The following is a 26,156-nucleotide window of genomic DNA, read 5'->3' as shown; positions in this document are numbered from 1 at the left end:
TATGACCCGCAACACCCCAAAGTACTCAGAGCTTTCAGAAGTGACATGAAGATGGGCTGAACTGTGAAATGTCTTGTTTCCCTTCGCACACGGCGGTCTTCTCTTGGTAGAAGGCTTTTACAAGCCAAGATACTGCTTTTCCTCCATACTGTACGCATGGACTCAGCCAACCACAGACCAAAAAATATTGGGAAAAGACAAAATTCGTACTGCGTGCGCAGACTTTTTTCTGTCTACATTCCCTAAGTGATATAACAATTATTTGCACTGTTTCAACATTATAAGTAATTAAGAGGTGATTTAAAGTATATAGGAGGTTGTGTGTAGACTGCATGCAAATGCTACACTATTCTGTGTAGGCTTTGGTACCCATGGGGGTCCTAGAACCAACTCCTCATGGATGCCGAAGGACAACTCTACTAGAATTTCACATGTTAGGGAAAGATGATTGCACACCCTGAGGAGTGGAGTGATGGCCCTGATTTGGTAACCATAGTAACACGGCCCTGATTTGGTAACCATAGTAACATGACCCTGATTTGGTAAGGTTTCATTGATTCCCATCTCCTTCCTACCTTTCCTTCCTTCCTTCCTTCCTTCCTTCCTTCCTTCCTTCCTTCCTTCCTCCCTTCCTTTCTTTCTTTCTTTCTTGTTTGTTTTCCAAGACAGGGTTTCTCTGTAGCTATCAAGCCTGTCCTGGAACTAGCTCCTATAAACCAGGCTGGCCTCAAACTCACAGAGATCCGCCTGCCACTGCCTCCCAAGTGCTGGAATTAAAGGCGTGTGCCATCACTGCCCAGCCTCCCTACCCTTTCTTAACCATATATTTTAAATGCTGCAATGAACTTCCATCCAGACCTAGACTGCCAATTGGAAAATCACAAGGAAAGTTTGGGGATCTGTGAGAAGGCTCAACAGGTAAAGGTGTTTGCTGCCAAGCTTGATGGCCTGAATTTAATCTCCAGAACCAAAATGGTGGAAAGAGAGAAATAACTCCTTCAATTTGTCCCCTGATCTCCATACGCACATGCTGGAACATACACGGTATGTATATGACATAAATAACAAACAAACAAATAAATAAAAGAGGAAGGCAGGGGGAAATTAGACGAGGGACCTGATATTAATAATTATTGTCGATGATTAAAAAAGAAACTCAAAGAGAATCCAGCAAGGTTCTGGTACTGATTTCCAGAGCCATTGGGTGGGCTGTAATTCAGAAAGGGCCCTGGGCTTATTTCAACACTAAAACTGTAAAACAGATCCAAGCTACCTGGCTAACATCCGGATGTAGAATTTTCCTAATGTAAGTTTGAAATTACCCTAGACGTTACACCAGGTATAAAGTCTTCTTGTTTCCTACGTATAAGCAAGCTCAGCATCACTCACAGTCTTTGCCCTTTGAATCCTTCTTGCCATTTTATTGCCAAGAAGATTAGTCTTTGGAAACCGCTGGTGGGAGCATCTGGATAATGCAGCAGCAGAGTTTAGGGACCGGTGGGTCTGGGGTGTAAGCCCTATAAAAAAAAGGGAAAGAAAGTAGATCTCTGGCTGCAGTGTGCAGAGCCCAGTTTAACGCAGAGCATTCCCTCTGTGTGTTTCTCCTTCCCCTCTCCCTGATGGATGTGAGCCCTAAGCTAGGTAGAATGAATTAATAGTGATCACAGGTAACTCTCCCTCCCCCCCCCGCTTTGATTTTTTAATTTTTTATTATGAACTGCCATATGGGTGCTGGGAATTGAACCAGGTCCTCTGGAAAGCAGTCAGTGTGCTCTTAACCCCGAAGCCATCTCTCCAGCCCCGTTTACAGGTAACTCTTTAAAGAAGCTTGACGATGAGCAGGAAAAGGCTGGCGAATAGGGTCCTGGGAGGTGGCTTTTCAAGTTTGTTTGGTTGTTGTTTTTGATTAGCTCAGACTGGCCAGCACCACACTCTTCAGTCCTTCCTGCCTTCAGTGATGGGATAGGCCGAGCACTGGGGCTGTGGGCCAGGATTACAGGTATAAGCCATCAAACCCGGCTTCAATGAAGGCTTTTTTTTTTTTTTTTTTTTTAGCTCTGTAGACCAGGCTGGTCTCGAACTCACAGAGATCCGCCTGCCTCTGCCTCCCGAGTGCTGGGATTAAAGGCATGCGCTACTATCACCCAGCAAAGGTTTTTATTTTAGTAGATTTTATGACCTTTACACATACATGAACGATACATAATTGTTAGCTGTTGCAAGATCCCTCCTGGGTGATACATCCTAAAGGAATGTTCCCCAGGACCCTCAACAGACAGGAAATACGAGGGTGGAGATAGGAAAGGGAAAGGGTTGCTCAAAACTCCGGAGGAGGAAGCGTGGACAGGATCCTGTCCACTGGGATTGCTCGGGTTTTCACGGCTATAATGAAGTATCAGAGGACCGCTAACACTATAAAGAGAAGAGGTTGATTTGAGTCACAGTTTGGGAGGATCAAAGTCCCGGTTCAGGAGATGGGGAGGGGTGGGTGAGGTAGGTGGGCACTCAACTGGTCCAGGCTCAAGGGAGGAAAAGACAGCATAGGGAGGTAGGGAGCTGAAGCCAGGGAGTGAGCCCAGGATCAGGTCCACTCTGCTAGCGGCCCCACCGAGGCTTCAGTTTGTTAGGGAGCTGGGTGACATTGGGAGGCTTGGGGGCTGCTGAATATGGATTTGAATCTTGTAGTCAGTCTTGTCCATCCTTAAGATTTAAATCAGGGCTTTGCTAGGCCCTATTAGAGGAAAATCCCCCCATCAAAATAATAGGACCTGAGCTTTTCCTCTATCCACGGGTGAAGAAATGATATTCTAACTCACCCCCAAATTATAGGTTCTTTTGTCTTTTCCTTAAGAATTAATCTTAATGGGTCTGTCAGCCAACTAGCCATAAAGTCACCCTTCAGGAATGCTGAAGACAGAGGTGCTAAGCAGACTGGAGGAATACTTACCTCCCTAGGAAGAAGACATGGCTACTTACACACCAGAGACCACTCCCCCAGTGCAGGCGCTTATAGGTCTTTATACGAAACCTGCCTGTCTTTCTAAAATCTAACTAAAAGGAACAAAACTTTTCTTTTTCTTCTTTTTAATCCCTTCTCTATCGGTCAAAATCCTAACACGCTTCCCCCATACTCTCACCGTTCTTACTCTTTCCCCAGATGCCAGCCGCCACAGTCCTGTCCCCTGCAGCTGCTTCCTGGCCTCTGCTGTTGAGAAAGCCTGCTTCCCTGGACCCGAACTCAGAAGACAGCTCTCCTCCATCACCTCCCTCACAGCTGTTGCTGAGACTGGCTGCTTATCCTCCCTGTTGCTATTTCCCTCTCAAATTCAAACAAAATATTTCTTCATCTTTCTGAGTCTGTTTTTAAATTCTTTTATCAACAAGACTACGAAGCCACAAACAGGAGAGCCAACTCCCAGGGAACAAGGGGCTCCACAGGACCTTCCTAAATCCTTTTTGAGGGCAGCACCACAGTAACCAAAGATCCTCCAAGCTATAGCTCCACCCCTTAAAGGTCCCACCCACCTCTTGGGTTTGCACTGTAGGGACTACCTCACACAGCCAAACCACCTCCGACCTGTGGCGGGAGGTCGTGCCAGGGGTTTCCAGGCTTTGGGGCTCTTTTTTGAAGGATTGGAACAGGAGAATGACACGGATTTGCAGAAGTAGCAAGACAGCTTTATTCAAAGCAAGGCAAAGCCCAGATAAGAAAGGGCCCCTCCTGTCAAGACTGACAGCCGACCACATAAAGGAGGTTATGCCAAGGTCCCAGTTACTGTTTAGGGTTTCCTCTTATAGGGCTAAAGAAAAGGAGGAGGCTGATTCTTAAGAACTCACTCTGTATACCAGGCTGGCCTTGAACTCAGAGATCCACCTTCCTCTGCATTCAGAGTGTTGGGATTAAAGGCATGCGCCACCCGTGACCAGCAGGTTCTATATTTTGACCAATAGATTAGGTCCTATAATCATTTCTCATATTATGGACAATCCTTTCCCATCATGCATCTTACCATCACATACACACCTGATTGCATAAGCATCAGATGATAAGTGGGGTAATCTCCCCAAGAGTTCACTTTGAGGGCACAGTGTGAGTTACTGTGCATGCACCCAAACACCCAAACCCATCTTAGGCTGACTGGGGTGGTCTCCTACCGGAATATATCGAGAACACATTCAAACAGAAACTGTTAACATTTGGTTATTCTTAGAGGCGGAGAAACATTACTGGATGTGTAGTCCCATGTAGGAGGAGCTCTGAGGTTGCTAGGGGAACTGTTTGAAGACGGGTGTGTGCATAGAACAAGAATGGTCCCCGTGCCTGCCTGCCTCAAGTGCAGATCTGTACTTCCTCTCTGCAGGAAGGAGTACGGCTGCGCACTGTCAGCGGCTTGTTTGTTCTGAGTTAACTTTCAATCTAGGTAAGCTAGACTCGGTGGCCTTTACGTCTGTCACCCCGCCCCTGCAGAGAGGAGACAATAAGGAGAAAAGTGCCACACCACAGACTTGGAAGACAAGACTGGTCACCTGACTAGAGGGGCAAGGGGAAACTTTGCAATGATTGGCTGCCTTTGCCCCCATCCCCATGCAATCTGCAGCCCGTGCTGAGACCAAAGACAGATCTCTAACGTATTAATTCAATATCTTCTCAGATTGCTGGCTCCATGGATAAAGCACAGTTTAAAGATTCAATTCTTGGTTTTCGGCCCGTGTGTAGGGGTGCCACAGACCCAGCTACAAGACCCCTTCACCTGGTGGGGGGAATCTGCTAGGCCTGAAGCCCAAAGTATGTTCTTTTTCTACTAGAAAAGAGCCCTCCCTCAACTTAAAAAGGAGGGACCACCGGAGCACCTCATTCTGGCTCTTCTCCATGACTGTGCAGATATTGGGGGTCCTGGATGGCAGCTCTCTAGGAGACATTGCCCAGAAGGAATTACAAAAACATCTGGTGGGAGAGAAGTAGAGAGGGAGGAGAGGGAAAAAGGTCCCCAACATAAGGTATGTAGAACTGCTTGGCGGCAGTGGTCACAACAAGATTCCATCTTAGGGCTGGGTTAGGCTGTGGCAGGCCCGCTTCAAGGGCAAGGCAAGCGCAGAGTCAAGGAGGAGGATCCGCGGGTTTCAGGAACAAGTCCAGCTCTGTTCCTAGTGAGCCTGGACTCACTCGACTGTCCGCTTGGGAAAGACTGTATTTCCTCAGCTCACTCGTGTTGGCAAACAGCCAAAAGGAAACCCAGATAAAGAACTAAACACGTGTATGAAAGTGTAGTACCCATCTTGTGCAATTCCTGACTCACCTGACAAAAGATCCCCCTAAGTATCAGACGGGTGTTCTTCCATTTAACACGTAGAATAAGTCATGGAGGTTTATTCACATTTTACTGTGTGGCGGGCAATCAAGCTACCTAAAGTTACACAGCTAGCAGTAACAGGGATCTGGTGGTCCCCCTCCAAAGCATGCGCATTCAACCAATCTATGTGACAGATGAGAGACAAAGAGAGAGCTTGACTGGCCCCAGCAATGACCTACGCGTGGTCACCAGCATTTGGTGATATTTGTGGTCAATCTGGAATTCATTCAGTACTCATCTCACAGGGGAGGAAGCCAACTAAGAGTGGCTCCGGGGTCTGTCGCCATGCTGCCCAGAGGACTACTCTGATGGACATCTCCACAGGAGCCCTGAGCTCCCAGCACCCAGCAATCATAATGTACTTTATGAATAACACCCTAGAAATGTGGTCATTGGTACCGCAGACCACCAAGACCCTCCAGCAAGCAATGCGACGCTCTTCAAGTGGTATTTTAAAATGCTCTGACCAGCCATGACTGAATGAGAGTAGACAACAACGCAAATCTGAGAAGGATTTTTTTTGTTTGTTTTAAATTTATATTTTATCCATTCAGTCCACATTCATGGAGAGCCCACTCCTGGCCTTGGGTTGTTACCCAGTCTTGGAGTCATGGAGGTTCCCTTTCAACTAATGTCTCCAAGACTGGGTGGTCCTTCTAGCCAGAGGAAGGTGCACTTACCAGCTGGGCAGCCCATCTGGAGAGGTGGCTGCTCCATGTCATGAAGCTGACTCTGTAGCTCCCGCACTCGTTGGAAGGCATCCAGCTTCATACTACGCTCCTGGGCAAGCTGGCTTCTCATCTGAGGCGAGAGGGTGGGAAGCGGGATCCTTTGTGGTTCTTTCTTGAGTTCCCTTGGCTCCCAGGTGACTTTTGAGGGAGAATGTGGGTCCAAGGCTACCCCATGAGGGAGATTATGGGTTCAAGGCTACCCCATGAGAAGCAGTCAGTCTTCAGGGTCCTGCATAGGCTAAACACAGGCCTGAGTTTGTGTTCCTGGGAAGGAACAGCTAAAGTAAACTGAATTAAATAAAGAGGACCAGAAGCCATCGGTGGAATCCTTACTTTATAATCACTTTATAATTACGACTTTGTGCTTCTCTAAAAACTAACATTTACTCATTGTTGTATCTATTTACCTATTTGTGCGTCCGTGTCTGGGAAAAATCTGCTCCCTGCAGCTGCAACATTGCCCTGGCCAGTTCTCCCCTTGCACACTGACCTAGCATCCCTAGGCAGGCAAGGGGAGGATCCAAAGTGTTTCTCATCTGCACAAATCACAAGTATTTCTCTTTTAAAATCTAGCCCCTAATTGCTTTTAACTCTGACAACAAGGTCACTGCATAACAAGCAGGAATTGGAGGGCTGGACCTCCCAAAGGGAAGAAGGCCAGGGAAATACCAACTATCACCCAAAACTAGAGGGGACATGGGACAGACTTTTTTTTTTCTTTTTTACAACTTCTGAAAGAATCCAATCTGGCTAGGATCTCATTTTCAGATTTAAGTGTGATAAATAAATGTTTATTGTCAACCATCAAGTTTATGGTAATTCTCTCTCTCTCTCTTTCTCTCTGTGCCTGTGTGTGTGTCTGCCTGCCTGCCTGCCTGTCTTGATTTTGGAGACAGGATCTCATGTAGCCTAGGCTGGCTTCAAACTCCTGATTCTGCTTCTGCCTCCCAAGTGATGGATCACAGTTCCATGAGTCTAAGCGGTGCTATGGGTCAAACTCAAGGCTTCATGCCCACCAGGCCAGCACTCTTATGAGCTGACATACACCTCCAGCTTACCTCTAGGAAAAGCTTTAAAATACAGTCCTGTGGGTTTTAAATCTAAACAGAAAGCCCTCCATACCAGTAACTGTGGCCATGAGTTGATTGGTGTGGGGTCCCCCCAAATATAGTTTAGATCTCAGTAGCTCCTCAGAGCTTTCGGTTAGCAGGGTATTGTCACATAAAGCAGGTCCATAGTCCCATGAATGCTAGGCATGTATGTCAGGCCCTCGTGCTCCAGGCACGCTGCGGCGGGGGTGGGGTGGGGGTGTCGCAGCCAGTAGGGGTGGAAGAGGAGCTGGAAGAAGCATAACGAGGGCTTCCTAGCCAAGTCAGGGAAATCTGAGAGGTACTAGCAGAAGGAAGAGGCAGACTTACTAAGGCCCCTCCTTGTACACAATGCCTTGGCCAAAATCACTCAGTCAAAGAGAGGGTTGAGCCCAGGTCTGTCTATGTGTTTCTGAGGCTTGTCTTGTGTTGATGGTCCCATCATGATCATAAACACTAACCCCAGGGAAAGTTAGCTATCAGTGCTTTTCCTGGATTTGAGTCATTTGTTCTCCCCCGCAACCTATGAAGTCAGTATATTGTTTTCTCTTTTGCACCAATGCAGAAACTAACTCAGAAAAGTCATGAAGAGGGCCAAAGTCACCCAGCCAGTTATAGCTGGGGGTGGATCCCAAAGCCTAGGCACTAACAGATCTGTTCAGACACAGCACAGGCAAAGGGTGTTGTCTGGTCAGTCAGTCATTAGTCGCCCGTGGAGGTGGAGGTTAAAGATAGGCCAAAGAAGCCACTGCTGGCCATGGGCGGGGTGGGGGCAGGGGAGTTCCTGGTGGCCTTTTGCTGGCTGAGAATTGCCACTTGGGGTGGAGAAGCCCAGGGACACAAGGGCTGTCAGAGAGGGGGAGGGGTAGTTCAGAAAGAGCCAGCAGTTTTGATGGAAATGTGCTTATTGAGAAAACTCAAAATATTTATTTTAATTGCCTTCAGAATCTCTGCCATGAAACAATGATAATAATTAAATAATGATCAAATAATAATTAATGTAGGATTATAGTTTGAATCTGAACTGTTTCATATACGCTTATGTGTTGACACACTCAGTTCCCAGTGTGGTTTAGATTGTGGAACCTTAAGGAAGTAGAGACTCTGCAGAGAAAGTGGGTCACTGGAGTCGGGTTTGATAGTCTGATTCTATTCCTCATCCACTCCCTCTCTGCTTCCTGATGGGAGATCCATCAGGATCCTTACTCTTCTGCCACCTTTGCCTTCTCTGCCATGATGGACTGTGTCCCCTCAAACTGTGAGCCCGAAGAAGCCTTTTCCCCCTAAAGTGGCCTGTGTCAAGTATTTTATCACACCAATAGAAAAATATAATACAGGTGGCTAGTTTTAGATGAGCAGGCTTGGAGGATGTGGACACTAGACCGCTCCTCATAGTCAGCCATTGGCAGAGCAAAGGACTGGGCAGCAGAAGTTTAATTAATAGTCATTAGGAGATTAGTACCTGGATCAGTGTTTTCTAACTTTGGGAGGAAAAGTAGCTTCCTGGGCTGACAAAACCTCCTGAGTTACCCAAAAGGTTATTACCTGATGCCTGCCTGGGGCAGACTCCGTGGAGTCCCAGACCTCTCAAGATTATTAGACGGCAGAGGCCCTAAAAACATGCCCATGAGATACATATCGCCAAGCTCCTCTGTAAGAGTCAGTGAGAACCAGCCCCGATAGAACTGTCCATCCTTGGACAGAACCAAGGCTCAAAAGGTAAATTTTGTGGTTGGCGTTTTGGGTAGCTTAGACTGACTTCAAATTCATGGCAGTCCTCATGCCTCCGTGCCTCTGGTGCTGGATTACAGACATGAGCCACCATGCCCAGGTCCTAAGTGTGACATTCTAATTTTCTTTGACTGGGCAGCAGTTCATCTCAATCCCCTCTCTCGATCCCCTCGAAGGTAGTTTGTTTAGCATCCTCTCCCTTCAACTTAATTCTCCTCACCAAACTTCTCCTGGAGCCATTGAAACCCTGGACCAATAATAGTTCAATTTCATTTTCAAATTGCTTTTCTGTCTCATATGATCGCGAGTGAATGAATTAAGGCTTTATTCACCCACGGATATCTGTGAAGCACCGTCTGTGTCAGGTTTTATTCAATTACCTTCTCTCGTCTACTTACTGAGGCTTGAATTAATCCATACCTGCATTATAATAACCCCTCTCTATTTCCCCTGGGAGGTGCAGTTATAAAAATTATGTCTGCCAGCCACCTTTGCTTTTCACATTTAATCTCTGCATTTCTAGAAACACGCGAGTAAAAACCTGTTGTTGCAGCTTTAAGATACTTGGTCCTTTTCGAGCAAGTTTTCTAAAAGACCCCGGTTCAAAGGTTAGAGTTGCGTGGAAACCTGTATTTCAGGGGGCATCACAAGGGCACTGGAATTCTGAGCCGGGAACAGTGAAGCTCAAGCAATTGCCCCGGGGTGGAAATATAGAACCATTTCCTGGTGTGCCTGGAGTTGACAGAGCAGGAGAGCCTGCTGTGAGCGGCCTGGACTACAAACATTGCAGAAAGCCAGCTGGCTCCTCAGGCTCCTCAGGCTCCATAGGCCCCCCGGGGCGGGGTGCACCCAGCAGCCCTCACCTGCTGCAGCCCTCACCTGCTGCAGGTCTCTGTCCATCTTCTTCCACTGCAGCTGGCCCATTTTGGAAGCCCGCTGGGCCTCTTCTGTCAGGAGCTGCAGTTGTTGCTCCTTTTGCTCCACGTCTTCTAGGAGCTTCTCCATGCCAGATGTTCTTAGGATCTCCAGCTGCTGCCGCGTGACAGAGTCTTGAGTCACTCTGTGCTCCAACTCCCTCAGCAGTTGAGCCTGCAGCAAGGGAGGGCCAAAGCAAGAGAGAAAAGGATCAGCAGAGGCAACAGAGGTAGCTGAGGCTAGGAGCCCTAACAGCCATTCTTTCAGCGTGGCTGCCTGCACTGGTCTGTGGCTTTGGGGACAAGAGCCTGACTATTTGGTCCTGGGTTGCTGGACTGGTAAGCAGAGAGAACCCTAGGATCTTGTCTCACCCGGCACCTTTTTGTTTTGTTTTGTTTTGAGACAGGATTTGTTTGTTCTGGAACTCGCTCTGCAGACCAAGCTAGCCTTGAGCTCACAGAGATCCCCCTGCCTCTGCCTCCCAAGTGCTGGGATTAAAGGCACGCGCACCACCACCAGGCTCACCTGGCACTTCTACTATGAACCCTGAGACATCAGTCATAGGGAACAGAACCCACAACGAACTCTAACGAAAGCCAGGATGTGCTAATGCCCCCACCCAACAACATTACCAGGTCAAGACATTGAGTTTCTGGGTACTGGGCATCAGATGATGATATTATATTCATGCTAACTACCTACCCACCAAACACTCATATGAACCACGAGCGACATTCACATTGCCATAAAGCCTTTCTCATGAGGGCCGGCAGTGATTGGGTTCAGTTCTGAGCAGGCAAGGACATGTCACTGAAGCTTCAGTGTGGGAGGGTGCTTCTAACTTGGGCTCTGTCTTCACTGTCAAAATATCTCTGGGGAAGCCAGACTCTACAGAGTTAAAGCAAGAGAATAGAAGTGAGCGGGAGCTGGAAAGTCACTCTGCCTCCACGAGGCAAAGAAAAAGCGAAAGTCAGGGCGAAGAGGAAGAAAAAGCCAAATTGGAATTTGTCTTCCTTCCAGCTGAGTGAAAATGAGGACATGTCTCCTCCTAGGTAAGGCTGAGGAGAAGGCTTTTATTGGAGTTACAGGGAGAGCACAGCCAGAGGCATCCGGAAGAGTCTGGAGCAGGGAGAGAAAGCCGTAGGCTGAACACCTGAACAAGGTTGAACGCAACCAGCAGACCAGGGCTGGAGAGAGGGAGCGGGAGGGGGAGAGAGTGAACAAGAGAGTGGACCATGGGAGAGCCAAGAACCAAGAGACCATGTAGCCAAAATGACTGAGTTATAGAGGCAAAATAAAAGAAAACAAAGGAAAGAAAGAAAGAAGGGAAGGACGGAGGGAGGGAGGAAGGGAGAGAGGGAGGGAGGGAGGGAAGGAAGGAAGGGAAAAAAAGCAGGAGGAAGAGAAGGGAAGCAAAGCTCAGGGGCTGGAGGGGTGTGTGTGTGTGTGTGTGTGTGTGTGTGTGTGTGTGTATACATCAGATGCTGAGAGGAGCCAGGGTTCTGTACCAAGTACTTGCGATGCTGGGTGCTCCTGCCTTGGTATGTTAGTAGGCACCTGGGTTAGCTGTTTGTCCTGAGTGTCTTTGAGAACTAACTCCAGTGTTTCTCAAATCAGTGACATTCTAGACACTAGGTGACTCTTGTAACTGCTACCAGTGGCCACAGTGTCCCATCTCATGGCCACACTCAGGGGCTCTAAATACCTGGGTATCCTGCTGCCTCCACAGCTTCCTGTTGTCAGTCTGAGCTTTGGCCAGGGCCTGCCTGGCAGCCCGTAGCTGTTGATGTAGTAACCCCACTTCTTGCTCTGCCATGAGCTTGATTCTCACACATTCTCTTTGGCTGTTAATAGATTCCTGCAAACACAGCCAGACAGGGAGCGAGCATCTTTTCTATGGTTTTAGTCTCAAGCCTCAGCTACCGTCTCACAGCAGGCCCTTCTTTACCGCCTCCCCTAGAGCGGAGCTCGGACTGGCCATTGCTTATGTGATCTTAGTTATGGAAAGCGCCACAGATTCGAGTAAATCCAGATCTCGAGAAAGTGCAACTTTCCAGACCATCCCCGATGTGTGCTTTGCTTTGGATGTGTTTAAAGCAGATTTTCCCCAGACCATCACAGGTAAAACCAAAGCCATCAGCCTTAAGCCCTTAACAAACACTCCCTGCCATCTCTCCTCCTTCTTAGGCACCATCCTTTCATTGCCGATGACTGGTTCTGCCTTGCTGTTTTCTATTTATCCCAAGGCTCTAAGTCTGCCTATTCTCCGGGTGGGGGCGGGGAATGATCAATTGCCAGTTGCCAGAGTCTTTAGCATAGCTGGGCCTGTCACCTGCCACCAGCGCGGCAGCTGCACTCAGCCTGGCCAGAAGTGTCACACACGGGTATGGGCGGAGTGAGGGGGTGGGGAGTGAGAGAGGGCCTCTCTTCAGCACTCACCTTCTCTGCCCTGCTCAGCTGACCTCTGAGACGAGCCTGCTGCGCAGCCAGACGCCAGCGGCCCAGGCTCCGCACTTTGCACACTACAGCAGCCAGGGTGCCCCTGTCGTCCTGCTCCGAGGGGCGCAGCTGCTCCTGCCAGGAAGGCTTACTTTTAGAAAAAAACCACTCTCAGTCCTTTTTCCCAGAAGGGCATGGCCCCTAACGCCAGAAAACGGATACTAACACCAGAAACATGCCTTCCGCAAGGAGATGTGACCCTGTGTAGCCCAGCCCGCCCCAGCGCCCTTTAAAAGGTCCGCCACAGTGCTGCTGGGAGACCCCTCTGGAATGCTAAGCGGGTCAATGGTGGGCCAGGCTTTGGAAAGAACTGCGGTATGAGATCACGCGCACTTTGCCTGTGTTCTCTTTTGTTCCTTCGTCGGGTCTGGCAGAGCCCCAGGTTTTCTTGAGCTGCTTCACGTTGGCAGTCCCTTCGGCTCTCACTTCACAGATGAGCTCACACACTCTCTGGATCAAATTAAACTGATTCTCATCCAGTGCCTCCTGAAATTGCAGACTCAGGTCAAGGGAGTCCAGCGGGCTTGTGCGGTGTGAAGGGCAGGATTAAAATGCCCTCCATCGCGACAGTTACAAGGCAGGCACAGGAGGGGCCCTGAATGGTTGGCTTTAATCTGCAGGGCTTCATCTTTTGGCCACCTAGGACATGCTTTGCTTGTCAACACCAAGGCACGTTGAGCCAGAAGGATGGTGAGTAGAGCCAGGGGAGGCGACAGAGAGACAATCTATTGGCTGCATCAGGTTAGTCAGGAAAGGTGGAGTTTGGGCTCCCAGGTTGGCTCAGAGCAGAATCTAATGAGTCTCTCACAGTGGATGGCCACGACTGAGGAATTTGATTAAATACAGATAAGTGACGGAAGAAGACGGGCTGGCCGCCCCCTTAGGCTCCAGTGGACACCGGGTATGAGATGTGCTGTTCTGAGTGGCCGTGGCTGATGGCTGACAATGACACGGAATGCTTATGTAAGCCTAACTGCGGGCGCAGTGCTGTGAACTGAATCGCCACTCTTCCCAAATTCATCTATTCAACCTCCAACGTCTGGCGATGGAAGACCTTTCTGGGGTTCAGATTAGGACATGGGGTGGGTCCCTATCCCAGGGAGACTGTGCCCTGTTAGAGCAGAGGTTTCTCTTTTTCTTCCTCTCTACAGGGGGAAGGTGGCTTCTTTCTCTACTAGGAAGGCATCAGTCTGCCTGCTTACCCTGGTCTCTGACTCCTGGCTTCCAGAACTGTGAGAGAACAAACACCTGTGCTTTAGCTACCCAATCTAGGGCATTTTATTGTGGCAGCCTGAGCAGACAAGTCCCAGGGCTGAGAAGTAGACATATGGGCACTTTCATTCTAATTTTTTTAATATCTGAACCACTTCCTGGGCGAGGAAGGCAGGAGAGTGCCCATTAGAGACTATGTCAGGAAGCCTGACTGCTGGTTACCAGTGGGAACAATGTCATTGCCTTGGGGCCAAAGAGTTGGACAGGGATTCCCTACTTCTGGGGATTTGGTAAAACTCCCGCCGTCTGGGAGAAGCCGAGAGTCCAATTTTTCTCTTTTCATGCCTGCAGGATTTCTCGGGAAAGGCTCACTTCCATAGCCTCCTCTTGCAGCACTAGGCCATTTTGAATTTGATCTTTGAGTATTTGCAAGCATTTGTATTTTGCAAGTAAACAGAATCTCTGATATTCCCTGGAGGACAAAGGCAGAGAGAGCATCGCTGGGTCTCCTGCTAATAAACCAACTGTAGGGTCTATCTTGGAACCCCCAGGGAGGAGTGGAAGGTAAGGGACCAAGTGGGGCTGGCTCTAGAGACTACCCAGTGCTGCAGAAGAGGGCTGGGGAAGAGAGCTAGAGACTGGGACACTGTGGGCACGCACTGAGCTCCATAGGGCAGGGTGACCTGATAAGTCATTTTAGGCACAGGACATCCATTTCCCTGATTCTCAGTTTTAAACAGCGGCTAGCTTCCACAGTGAATTTACAAGGGAGTCCCATCATTCCTCTCTGGGTGGCCCCTTGGTGGACAGGATGGTAGCTCCCGGATTCTAAATACGGGAGAAAGGCAGAAGGGCATATGGATGGCGATTCAGATCTGTGGAAACTAGTTCAGACTCCAGACTTGCCCGGCAAGCTCTCAGGTCCCTCTGCTCAAGCAGGGCTCTGAGGGCCTTTGCTCACCCGCTTGGTTGTCTCCTCGACTGAAATAACAGTGACAGACGTCAGAAGGAAGTTGAAGCAGATACCTCCTCTTTCCAACAGCCGCTAGATCTCAGCTGTGGACCAAACCACTCAGTTATTCTAGGCTCGGTGTCTATCCTGCAAGAATCATGACAACTCAGACCGCTGACATGACTCAGGGGGTGGAGGTGCCTGCTCTCATGCCTGACGGCCTGAGTTTGATCCCTGGAACCCACAGAGGGAAGGAAAGAACTGATGTCCGCAAGTTTCTCTCTGACTTCCACCTGTGTATTGTGGCATATGCACACACACACACACACACACACACACACACACACACACACACACACACACACACACACGAAAGCAAAGCAAAATAAAATAATAACCACTCACTGCTAAGTCTCTCTTCAGCAAAAATTTCTATTTGGCTAGTTGCAGGGGGGCACCTCTATCCTCCCAGCACAAGGGAGGCTCAAGCAGGGGAATGTTTTGACTTTGAGTTCGGCGTGGACTACACAGCAAGCTCCAGGCCAGTCAGGACTACCGAGCAAGACCATGTTTCAACCAAACCAACCCCCAACCAAACAAAACCTCCTCACTTGAAGTTTTGGGGGCTCAAGAATTTCTTGGTACCTCAAAGGCCATTCTGTCATTGGTCCCTTGGTACGCAGCCACGGGGCTTCCCGGATCTCAGACGTGAGACACTTACCTTTATGTGTAAGCAGGTCATAAACAAAGCTTGCACTAATTCTCTGTACTCCTCCTGGACTTCTTTTCTAATCTGGTTTTTAAGATCCAGAGTCTCCTCTTCTAGATCCGTGAGCTGGGCTCTCAGAGCAGTGACTTCCATGATCAAGTCATGGCTGAGCTCTGCAACCTAGTATCGGAAATAAAGTGGACAGCACAGCAGCAATGGGGAAATTGCAAGTTGCAGAACAGCTCCGTGTAGACTAGCACGGTCGACCCACTGTGTGGAGGGCAGAGCCTCGGGCTGATGCGACAGGCCTGAGTGACATCAGACACATCTAACATTCACGTGCCCTCTGCCTCCTGAGTGCTGAGGTGAAAGGCGCTCACCCTGCATAGAACATTCTTAATCTAATGAAAGGACAGGCCCCAAAGAGCTGGGATTTACACACAGTACTTCTGATAAACCCTTCATCTGTCTTGGCTTTCATCTCCAAACTGGCCTTCCCTTGACTCCTCAACCAAATGCCGTTTCGTTGTTAAAACGCAATCTAACTGGCATTTAAAAACAGAAAGGGAGACGCATGCGCACACAGTTCTGTTAAATACCGCCCTCTCCAAACAATACACAACAAAGACAATTTAAGAAATCTATCTCTAGGGGGAAAATGCCCATAGCACAAAATGTACTTCTAGTCTGGAGTGCGCCAGCATTGCCCCTTTGGCCGGGACTGCTGCAGGCAACACTAACTTCTGGCAGACTAAGAGTATGCAACTGACTTACCTGACTAGCACAGTCTTCAGGAGGAACTTGACTTCTTTGAAGCAAGTCTACTTCCTGAGGAGGAGAAGGCAGGGCTCAGTTCAGCACACATGCACGGCAGTGCACATGAAACCCCTTCCTGTGGGTGTCTTTAGCCCCATTCTAAGATCCTCTGGCCCCTGGCCCTGCCAGTAGTTTGGGCTGTGCTTGGTACCGTGTTAGACTTTGTGATTTCTCTCTTCCCCCTTCCTCTTTTCCTTCTTTCCTCCTTTCTTCTCTTCCTCCTTCCCTCCCTTCCCTCCGTCCTTCATGTATACAAGACTGGCGTTGAACTTCATATATGACTGAGGGTGACCCTCACCTTCTGCTTTTCCTGCCTTTACTTTCCAAGTTCTGGGGGTTACAAGGTTGCACCACTATGGGCACTTAAACTTTGGGGGTTCTTAACAGAACATCAAAAGATAACATGCAAGCCAGGTGTGGTGGAACATGCTTGTAATCCCAGCTCTGGGAAGGCAGAGACAGGTGGATACCTGAAGCTTGCTGGCCAGAGAGCCAAGCTGAACTGGCAAGCTCCAGGTTCCAGTAAGAGAAGAGGTCTCAGAAGATAAGATGGGGAGTTTCTGAGAGATGACATGCACATGAGCATGTGGACAAGTGCACACACAGATTTAAAAAAAAAAAGAAAAGAAAAAGAAAACCTGCAACATAACTTCCAGGCTTCTACAGTGATGCAGAGTCAACTAGGGGAAGCCATCAAGTGTGGGCAAGTCCAAGACTCACTGTTTGATATTTTAATGTGTCATTCGATTTTTTGGACACTATTTCTCATTTTTCCCCTGTGTATAAAATAAGACTAAATGACTCCTCAGATACAACCTATTTCAAAACAGTATATACTCTATGGCGGTGTGACTCTGAGACCCCATGGGTACTGGGACCTAGTCTCGTGGTGTAATTGGCCCTCTTGAGTTCATAGAGAGAGACACTATTTGGAAGTCTGGCCTTGTTGGGGTAAGTGTGTCACTGTGGGGGCGGGCTTTGTGGTCTCCTTTGCTCTAGCTTCATTCAGTGTAACACTTAGAGCACTTCCTGTTACTTTGGGGTCAAGATGGAGGACTCTCAGATCCTTCTCCAGCGCCATGTATGTCTGTCTGCCACCATGTCCCGCCATGATGAGAATGAACTAGACTTCTCAAAATGTAACCATCCCATTTAAATGATTTCCTTGATAAGCCTTGCTGTGGTCATGGTGTCTCTCCACAGCAATAGAACCCTCACTAAGACAAGGTCTCACCACTGATACTGACTGATGAAGACAGAGTATATACAAATATATGCATGATTCTCTGATAGACCAGGAATAACCCAAGAAGATTGGTGTTTTCTGGGGGAGGGGGAGCAGTTACACATCCTTCTCAAAGGCTCAACCCATTTATTGGTCATGCCTTGTATCCATGGTAACCTCTACAGCCTATAACCCAGTTGCTGTTAGGAACTTAGCAACTGAGAATGCCAGGGTCTGAAAAAAGAAACCAATGGGGGAAAATGTGGAGGGCACTGTTTCCCCCCTATATTTGGCATAAAAACAGCTCTCTTCACCTGTTCAGATTTTCTGGGCCTGGTGACTCCGTGCACACACCTCCATGCACACACCCTTTCTCCTTCATTGTTCTCACTTTCTTGGGCACCCACTTGCTCCTTCTGGCTCAGCTTCTCCCTTAGGAACCCACCTGCTCCCTCTGGCTCAGCTTCTCCTTTGGGCCCCTACCTGCTCTCTCTGGCTCAGCTTCTTCCTTAGGTCCCTACCTGCTCCCTCTGGCTCAGCTTCTCCCTTGGGTCCCTACCTGCTCCCTCTGGCTCAGCTTCTCCCTTGGGTCCCTACCTGCTCCCTCTGGCTCAGCTTCTCCCTTGGGTCCCTACCTGCTCCCTCTGGCTCAGCTTCTCCCTAGCATGTTGCAGTACATGCTCGTAGCACATGGAGTAGGTCTCAAAGTTGCTGCGTTCTCTTGCCATGACATCAGAACCCAGGGAGAGGAGGCAGGCTTCAAGGTGGTCCCTCTTGAAGGTGATCTGAAAAGGCAATGATGTCTCTCTTAGCGGCTTCTGGAAGCCACAGACAGCCACCTGGGCTCGGGGCACGTGCTGGCTCTGGCCCGTGGACACATTTTCATTTCCCCTCAACACCAAAACATTGGTTGACTCCAATCCTACGAACCCCCCCTCAGCTCTGCTCTGAACATTGGCAAAGCCAGGAACAAGGGAAGAAACATTGATTGACTCCGGTCCTACAACCCCCTCCCCTCTCAGCTCTACTCTGAACATTGGCAGAGCCGGGAACAAGGGAAGAAACGAAGGCTGGCCTGTCAAGTGTCTCAAACATTAAAGATTAGAAATCAAAGTAAGAAACCACGAGAATGCAAAATCTAGTTCTACTTTCAAAGAGGATAAGCTACATGGCCGGCTTTGGATGTGCGTCCAGAAAGTACTCTGCGCTCTGTGATGAAGTGTGGAGGCACAGGGAGAGCTGCTCCCCAGGCAGAGCTCACACTATGACCCCCAGGTGCCTCTCGGTCTGTGCCACACCACGGCATTCACATCCGAGTGCCGTCTGTTCCCACTCTAGGAACACAGCTGAGGAAGGAGACCCAGGTAAGTCTAGATCAGTGGTTCTTAACCTGTAGGTTTTGACCCCTTTGGGGGTGTCCAATGATCCTTTCACAGGGGTTTCCTAAGACCATCGGAAAATACAGATAATTATGATCTGTGCGCCAGCTCCCATGGTGTAATAGTTAACACTCTGGATTCAGAATCCGGCGATCTGAGTTTGTCTCTTGGTGGAACCAAGGTTCTTTGAGGAAGAGACCTGGTCAGTGATCCTCATCAACTCAGAGGTGAAAAGCCAATATAAACGGGCTGCCCATGTGTGTTGCAGCATTGCCGGGGCATGTTTCACTTCACTTCATATTATGATTCGCAGCAGTAGCAAGATTACGGCTTTGATGCAGCAATGAGAATAACTTTCTGGTTGGGAGTCACCGCCACATGGGGAACTGCATTAAAGTGTTGCAGCGGTAGGAAAGTCAAGAACCACTGTGCTAAGCCAGCTGTCCAGCCCATATTTATTTATTTATTTATTTATTTATTTATTTATTTATTTCTTCCGTCTTTTTGTTTTTTGGTGGTTGTTGTTGAATTTTTGTTTGTTTTTTCGAGACAGAGTTTCTCTGTGTAGCCTTGGCTGTTCTAGAACTCACTTTGTAGGCCAGGCTGGCCTTGAACTCATAGAGATCCTCCTGCCTCTGCCTCCTGTCTCCTGCCTGAGTGCTGGGATTAAAGGGGTGTGCTACCACCTGCCAGCTGTATTTCTATTTTCTAATATAATATAATAATCACAATTTGTACGTGTAATTAAAATAGTTTTTACATAAAGCATACATCCTAAAAGTTATGTTTTCAAAAAGTCAGCAGTTGTATCAGCCTGGCAGGATCCTATGAAGACTGGTCCATGGAATCTGAGGACAACTTCTGTTGGTGTGGGAGGAACCAGCTGCAGCTGGGGACTCATTCTCCAGGGCCCCACTTAGAGGGCCCCTTCAGTGGATGGACAAGGCGGGCCACCCTGCCCCTTCTCTCCTCTGCACTTCTGGGCAGTGTGCTCCATGAAGCTGTTGGCACCATGGCAAGGTATCAGAACCCCAATGTTTTTGTGGGGAAAGGGTTTACTAATGGCAAAGGGAACTTCCTGGTTTGGCTTTGATGAAAACCTGAAGCCACGAGAAGTCAAGGCTGAGAGGGCAGTGAGGGTGTGGCCACTGACCTCACCTCAGGCCACACTGGAGGCCAGCCCCAGTGACTCATCCCTTACAGGCCTGGGAATCCTGCCTGGAGTGAGCACAAGCCAACAAGGCCTCCACCAGCTCTCTCGCAGGGCAGTGGCCTCTCAGATTAACTGCCTGCCACCGCCGGCCCTGATGATACGGCTGGCAGAACGTGACTGCCATGGCCCTCTGCCACGGGCTTCCTAGGCAGCAGGCTTCCCACAGCAGGAGCAAGGGGCCCCTGGTGAGTTTGGATGGCACCCGGAGGTGAGAGTTGTCAGAACTCTACACATAAGCACCTCCCAAGACTTAGCTAAAGAGGTCTTGCTACTTCCTTCTCCCAGGAGGCTCCACGGGACGTGGCGGGGGTGGGGTCAAGTTGGATAGAAGGATCCACTCCAGCTCAGCTCAGGCAGAGTCTTGAGAATGATCTGAAAGCGGGGGGGGGGGGGGGGGGGGGGGGGGATGAGCCAGCTGGGAGGCAGAGCATGTCTGTGGTGTGTCCCCACAGTGGGTGCTGTGGTTGGCAGGTGAGGAGGAAAGGTTTTAGGTAAACTTTGGTCCTGCGCACTGCACTCAGCCTTCTGGGAAGAGGATAGGAAGCCTCTTGAACAGCAGATGCTTCTGCTGGCCCTCCCGGGAACCCTCAGATGCACCCCTACCTTTCAGGTCCCTACTCCTGTAGAGGCAGCTGGAACAGGTTTCACCCTCCTGCTTCCCCGCTTTGGCCCAGATTTTTCCAGTAGAAACCACCACCCTCCTCTGGACGGGCTCCACTGCAGTGTTTAAACAGCGTTTAAGACTGACTGTGCCTAGAAGAACAGTAGGTCGCCCCGTGTGCTGATTCTTCAAGAGAGCCAGTCTTGGGTGAGGCCTGGTGGGTGCCAGGGCTTCTTCTGTTTCCAGTGGCTTTATAGGAGTGTGCCACCACACCCAACACAAACAATTTGGTTCGTGTCAGGCACAAAAGTGTTCTGGAGGTGTCTACAACACCACTTCTGCCGGTGTGTTCCTACTGGGACTCACTCCCAAGGGTTGCACACAGGGCCATTCCACATCTAACCCTATCCAGCGTGTCCCCCGTGCTGTCTGTCCCCTGCCTGTCTTCATTTTGCCAGCTCCTCCTTGTGCCTCAAGATTTGACCCTAACAACACCTCTGTCGGGAAACCTTCCTATGGCCACCATGTGTCCTCTTCTCAAAAATAAATAACTGCACTAAAAAATTTAAATATTCTCTTTTTAATAAACCCCAGCTCTGCCTCAGAGGGGGAAAATACTAGAACCAGTGATGGATGGAGGCTGGTTTTCTAGAAACTGGAAAGAGACTAGACACCAACATGACTTCAGAAAAAGAAACCTGCCAGATTGACCTGATTTTCTCAGGAACTAGAGCAGACAGGATCCCTGGTTTCCAGCAGGATGCCTGGGAAGGGGACTGGGAGGACACGGCTGGCTGGCTGGATGGCTGGATAACTGCGCATGCCCCTGGCCCATGGATGATCGAGTCTGACACAGCTGCACAGCCTGGGAGGTCGAGTGTGTGGGAGCTTGGGGCCTTTGGGACTGTCCTGTCTTCACTGCTACTAATGGCTCAAAGAGGGTGCTCAGAGCAGGCTGAAAGAGTAACCAGATGCTGGGAATACAGACCTGTAAAAATCTCAAGGGTGGACCAAACCGACCGAGAACAAGCCGTATGACGGGGCAGGAACTCAGTGTCTGAGTGCACCCTGTGGCTGCAGGGGACAGCTCACTGTGCCAGAGTGATGTGGCTGCCCAGCCCAGCACACTTCCAGGCAGTAGTCCAAGAGAAACCTCAAGGCCAAGGTCACTGCGAGCTGACCAGACAACAGAGAATTTAAAGGAGACTGGCCACACTGGCAAGCGTGTATCTACTGAGCGGTGGAAAGCAATGGGGGTGGCTTATATAGGGGAGGGCTGGTAGGCTGAGCACCCTCCCCCCCGCCGCCTGCCCAGTCCATCGTGCATGGAAGAAACCAGCGAAGGTGTTCGGGAAAGCTCTGCTTCCCTGTCTGCATGCTCCGGTGTGGAACCACAGGATCTGAGGAAAGGGATCCAACTGACGTGCACCCCCTTTGACTTGTTATCCCGAGTAAGCCCCTTGCTGAGCCAGGCAGAGACTCCACCCACCATATCGATGGCCCTAATGGGCCTGGGATATCTGAGGCTCACAGTCAGTATCCCAGGCTTGATCTGTAGGTAGGTGTCCAGGGACAGAGGATCTATGGTGAAGGTGTACAGGGAAGGCCAAACATTGCTTAGTAACAGTTGACCAGATCCAAGCTGCCTGGGGTGGGGGCAGCTGGGCTGGAGTAAGCTCTTGGTTCCTGTGAGTGAGCAGAAGAGGCTGATGGCCCACCAGGCAGGGGCACGAGAGGGACAGCATCCCCAACCTCTCTAAGCATTTCCCAAGTTGTGGATGTACCTGATAGGGATTCACCCTGGTTTTGAAGAATACATTTCTTTCCTACAAGACGTTATCCTTAGTGGGAGATGGTGGCATATATATTTAAGTGATTCCCCCAAAAGAGGAACATGTGGTCTCCCTTTCTTCCCCCTGAAGGTCGCGTTCCCACGGCTTCCCGGTTTCCCCCTCGGGGCCACCAGAGAGCACAGATCTCCCATTAAAGCTGGACATTTCTTAATTCGGCTTGTTTTGATTTGGCTTGATTGAGAATTTTTGCGCCAACAGGGAGCTTATACAGAGAAATATTCCTAACCCCCCTGACCTAGAACTCTTTCCCCCCTCTATTATTTATGTGTGCATGTGTGTATGATATGTGTGCGTACGCGCATACGTGCATACATGCATACGTGCATACATGCATACGTGCACACATGCATACGTGCACACACGCATACGTGCACACATGCATAGTGCACACACGCATACGTGCACACATGCATACGTGCACACACGCATACGTGCACATACGCATACGTGCACACACGCATACGTGCACACACGCATACGTGCACACACGCATACGTGCACACATGCATACGTGCATGCCATGCCATAGCATTTGTGTATGGGTCAGATGTGGCGACTTTCATGAGTTTGTTCCCCACTTCTACCATGTGGGTCCCTTAGATGGAGCTCAGGAGTCCAGGTTTGACTTCAAGCTCCTTTACACACTGACCCGTCTTGCAGGCCCCTGGTCTGGAACTTTTCATCGAAGTGCCTCAGCCTCCTGAGTGCTAGGATTATGGGTGTGCACCACCATGCCAAACAGCACAGATTTTTTTTTTATGGTTGGGTGGAGGTGATTTTATGTTAAGCACTTAGTAATGATCCTGAAATGGGTGTTCAAATACTTGCGTTTGCTGTCTTATCTCACCTTTTCAATGGATTCTTTTGATTGCAGCAAACACTTTGGGGCAAGGGCAAATACTGTTAAACGTTACTCATATAGGGTGCTATATGAGTCCAGATAGCTTTTCTGGAAGGATACAAACATAAAATTATTGGTGCCACTTCCACTGGAGAGGAAATGTTGCCTTTTGGTGGTGGAGGCCTTTTCCCCAAACTGTAGACTTTAAAAATGTTTCCTAGTTAGGTGTATTATGGGTCTTTTTGGTCTTCCTCTTTTTTTTTTATATACTAGCAAATCAACAACAGGAAACTGCTTAAAAAAAACCAACTCATTCAAAAGTTCCAAGTTTGTCTTTTAAACATTTGACCAATTTTTTTGTTAGCCAATGATCATTTTCTGATTACTCCATAAATGGACAAACATTGGACTTTTTCATACTAAAATGGGAGTGAGCGGTGATAGTTTGGGATTCAGCCTCAGTAATCATATCCTATGGGAGAGTGGGGAGCACCAGGGTATATGTGGGTTTCTGTTCAAAGGGGAGCAGAGCAGTTCATTTTGAGTGCATACCTCGGGCCCATCGTCTTGGGAACCCTCCATCAGTCTCTGTACAAATTTCTCCACAATCTGGGGTCTCACGACTGAAAAGTTTTCTTTCATGACTTGGTGTTTCCAAAGTTCTAGAAAAAAAAAAGCCAACAACAACCACCAGATCAGAACAGGAACCACAAAACACAGACAGGTACCAAGGACATGACTCCACAGCTCCCAAAAGATGCCAACACAACAATCTGCCACTTTGAAATATAAGTGGGGAGGGGAGGACATAGAACCCTCTGGAACATGGAGGAAGGGAGATATCTAGCAAGGTTCTTAATAGAAATATCTGGGGAAGGCCTCCTGGAGACCAGTGCACAGTACTGTGGACAAAACCCAGAAGGAAACGTTACTGCGTGGCTTTTCATTCCTCTTTCAAGATGTCTGCCTTGTTAACACCCCGCTGCAGGATGATCTCAGCTGCGGCGTGCTCCTATTGGAAGTCAACGAAGAACATGGCTGATGCGTAGGCGAGGAAGCACGAACGGCACAAATTCATTCAGAGCAAAGTTTCATATGGTGGCAGACGGTGCGGGAAACTCAGCTGGCTGTCATTCGGGGTCATTTCAACTATGGCACCCCTCCCCCCAGTGGAGTACTAGGCCACTGTTCACAGGAAGAATGTTGATGGTGTTGACCAAATACCAACCACCTTGGGTTAGGAAGTGAAAATGCCAAGGCATAGAACAGTGGCTATAGAAGGAGCCCACTCTGCGCCGTGCTCCAAGAGTCTCCCCATCTTTGCTCCGTCATCATCCCCCCTCCTTTAAGACTGCCCACAGCAGCGCGCGCCTTTCCACTGTTTTATTAAAACCCTCCTCCTGGTTCTCCTCTAGCGGTTTACCAGCTCATTTCTTCACACCTTTTACGTCAGAATTCCCAGAAAGCAAAGTCATCCCGCAAACCCACTTGCCTGGTTTTCACTTCCACAAGTCTGGGGGAACTGATTTCATTACAAATACCCACAACTTCCACTGAAGGCAATGGCTTGACTTGCCTGCCCTAGCATTTTCCCGAGGTCCTCACTTCCCCTCTGGGGAAGCTGCCCCTCTCAAGGCCCTGGGAGGCCTTCAAAAGCCTTGCTTTCTTCTTAGCTAACCGTGACCTAGCTTTCTTTGTCACTGAGCCGCTCTTCTTTTCCACACTCCCCCGGGCCCAGGCCTCAGCCTCTGTCCACCTGTTTATTTTGGTATACTCATAATTATAATTATTGTAATAATCATCTCAATTTTGGGCTAACAGCTTCCTTATTCTAAGGTCACTAAAAACTTAATTGAAGCGTCCCCTCTCTGAACGACTCCATCTGCAGCTTGCCCCAGGTCAAAGATAGAACTTCCACCTTCCCAGATGTTCCAAAGCCTGAAATCGTGATGGACTGCTATTTTCTAATGACCGTGTTGTATCTGATCAGTCATTGCTGCCTTGGAAGGTACCCAGCATCCCACCACTTATATTTTCTCTGCTTCCAGTTCCAAGACAGGGGCTGGAGAGGTGGCACTAACAGTCAAGGGCTTGCCTTGCAAGAAAAGGACCTAAGTTCTGTCCTTGGAACCTAGGTTCTGTCCATTCCTGGGAAGCTGGAGGAAAGACCCACAGGGCTCACTGGAGAGAGGCAAACAGACCCCAGGGCTCACTGGGGAAAAGCAAGCAGACCCCAGGGCTCACTGGGGAGAGGCAAGCGGACCCCAGGGCTCACTGGGTGGAGGAAAGCGGACCCCAGGGCTCACTGGGGAGAGGCAAGCAGACCCCAGGGCTCACTGGGTGGAGGGAAGCGGATTCCAGGGCTCACTGGGTGGAGGGAAGCAGACCCCAGGGCTCACTGGGTGGAGGGAAGTAGACCCCAGGGCTCACTGGGTGGAGGGAAGCGGATTCCAGGGCTCACTGGGTGGAGGGAAGCGGACTCCAGGGCTCACTGGGTGGAGGGAAGCAGACCCCAGGGCTCACTGGGTGGAGGGAAGCGGATTCCAGGGCTCACTGGGTGGAGGGAAGCAGACCCCAGGGCTCACTGGGGAGAGGCAAGTGGACCCAGAGCCCACTGGCCTTGGAGCTTAGCTGGTTGGTGAGCTCCAGGCTAGTGAGGGGTCCTATTTCACAAACAGGTGGATGTTTTCTGGAGAATGACACTTGAGTTTGTCCTCCAGCCTCCACACGCACGTGTACTCACGTGTAGATACACATACATGCACATACATACACACACATTTAAATAAAGCATACACCAGATCAGGTCACTATACCGGGGCCTAAGGAATCTTAGAAGCTGTGGATATGTTGAAGAAGTCAAGCCCCGCTGCTCCCTTGTCTGTTGCCTGCTTTGGCTTCTCATTTCCTCTCAGCTGAGAGTCCCTGCCACACACACTCCAAAATACACGGGATGATTCGAGAGCAAGCGCCAGTCTTTGCTACCATCTGCTCAGAAACAGCCGTGCCTCCAGGATTTAGAGGCTTTGCCATTGACCCC

At 49.4% G+C, this 26,156-nt stretch overlaps 1 protein-coding gene across 1 annotated transcript in view; it reads right to left on the bottom strand.

Moving 5' to 3' along the window:
- The window catches only part of LOC142833419 (uncharacterized), a 183,842-nt gene that overhangs the window by 1,432 nt on the left and 156,254 nt on the right, over positions 1-26,156 (bottom strand). The window contains exons 37-46 of the mRNA XM_075944805.1: positions 23,669-23,778; positions 17,865-18,014; positions 15,963-16,016; positions 15,201-15,368; positions 12,649-12,801; positions 12,256-12,390; positions 11,522-11,674; positions 9,781-9,990; positions 6,032-6,152; positions 1,390-1,517 (exon numbers count right to left, since the gene is read on the bottom strand). Coding sequence (XP_075800920.1) covers positions 1,390-1,517; positions 6,032-6,152; positions 9,781-9,990; positions 11,522-11,674; positions 12,256-12,390; positions 12,649-12,801; positions 15,201-15,368; positions 15,963-16,016; positions 17,865-18,014; positions 23,669-23,778 — 1,382 coding nt within the window. The remainder of the gene's footprint in view (positions 1-1,389; positions 1,518-6,031; positions 6,153-9,780; positions 9,991-11,521; positions 11,675-12,255; positions 12,391-12,648; positions 12,802-15,200; positions 15,369-15,962; positions 16,017-17,864; positions 18,015-23,668; positions 23,779-26,156) is intronic.

This window comes from Microtus pennsylvanicus, chromosome 1, assembly GCF_037038515.1.
Source record: "Microtus pennsylvanicus isolate mMicPen1 chromosome 1, mMicPen1.hap1, whole genome shotgun sequence".
Taxonomy (NCBI): Eukaryota; Metazoa; Chordata; class Mammalia; order Rodentia; family Cricetidae; genus Microtus; species Microtus pennsylvanicus.
The sequence above is the reverse complement of the archived record's forward strand: the minus strand, read 5'-3'. Positions and strand labels throughout refer to the sequence as shown.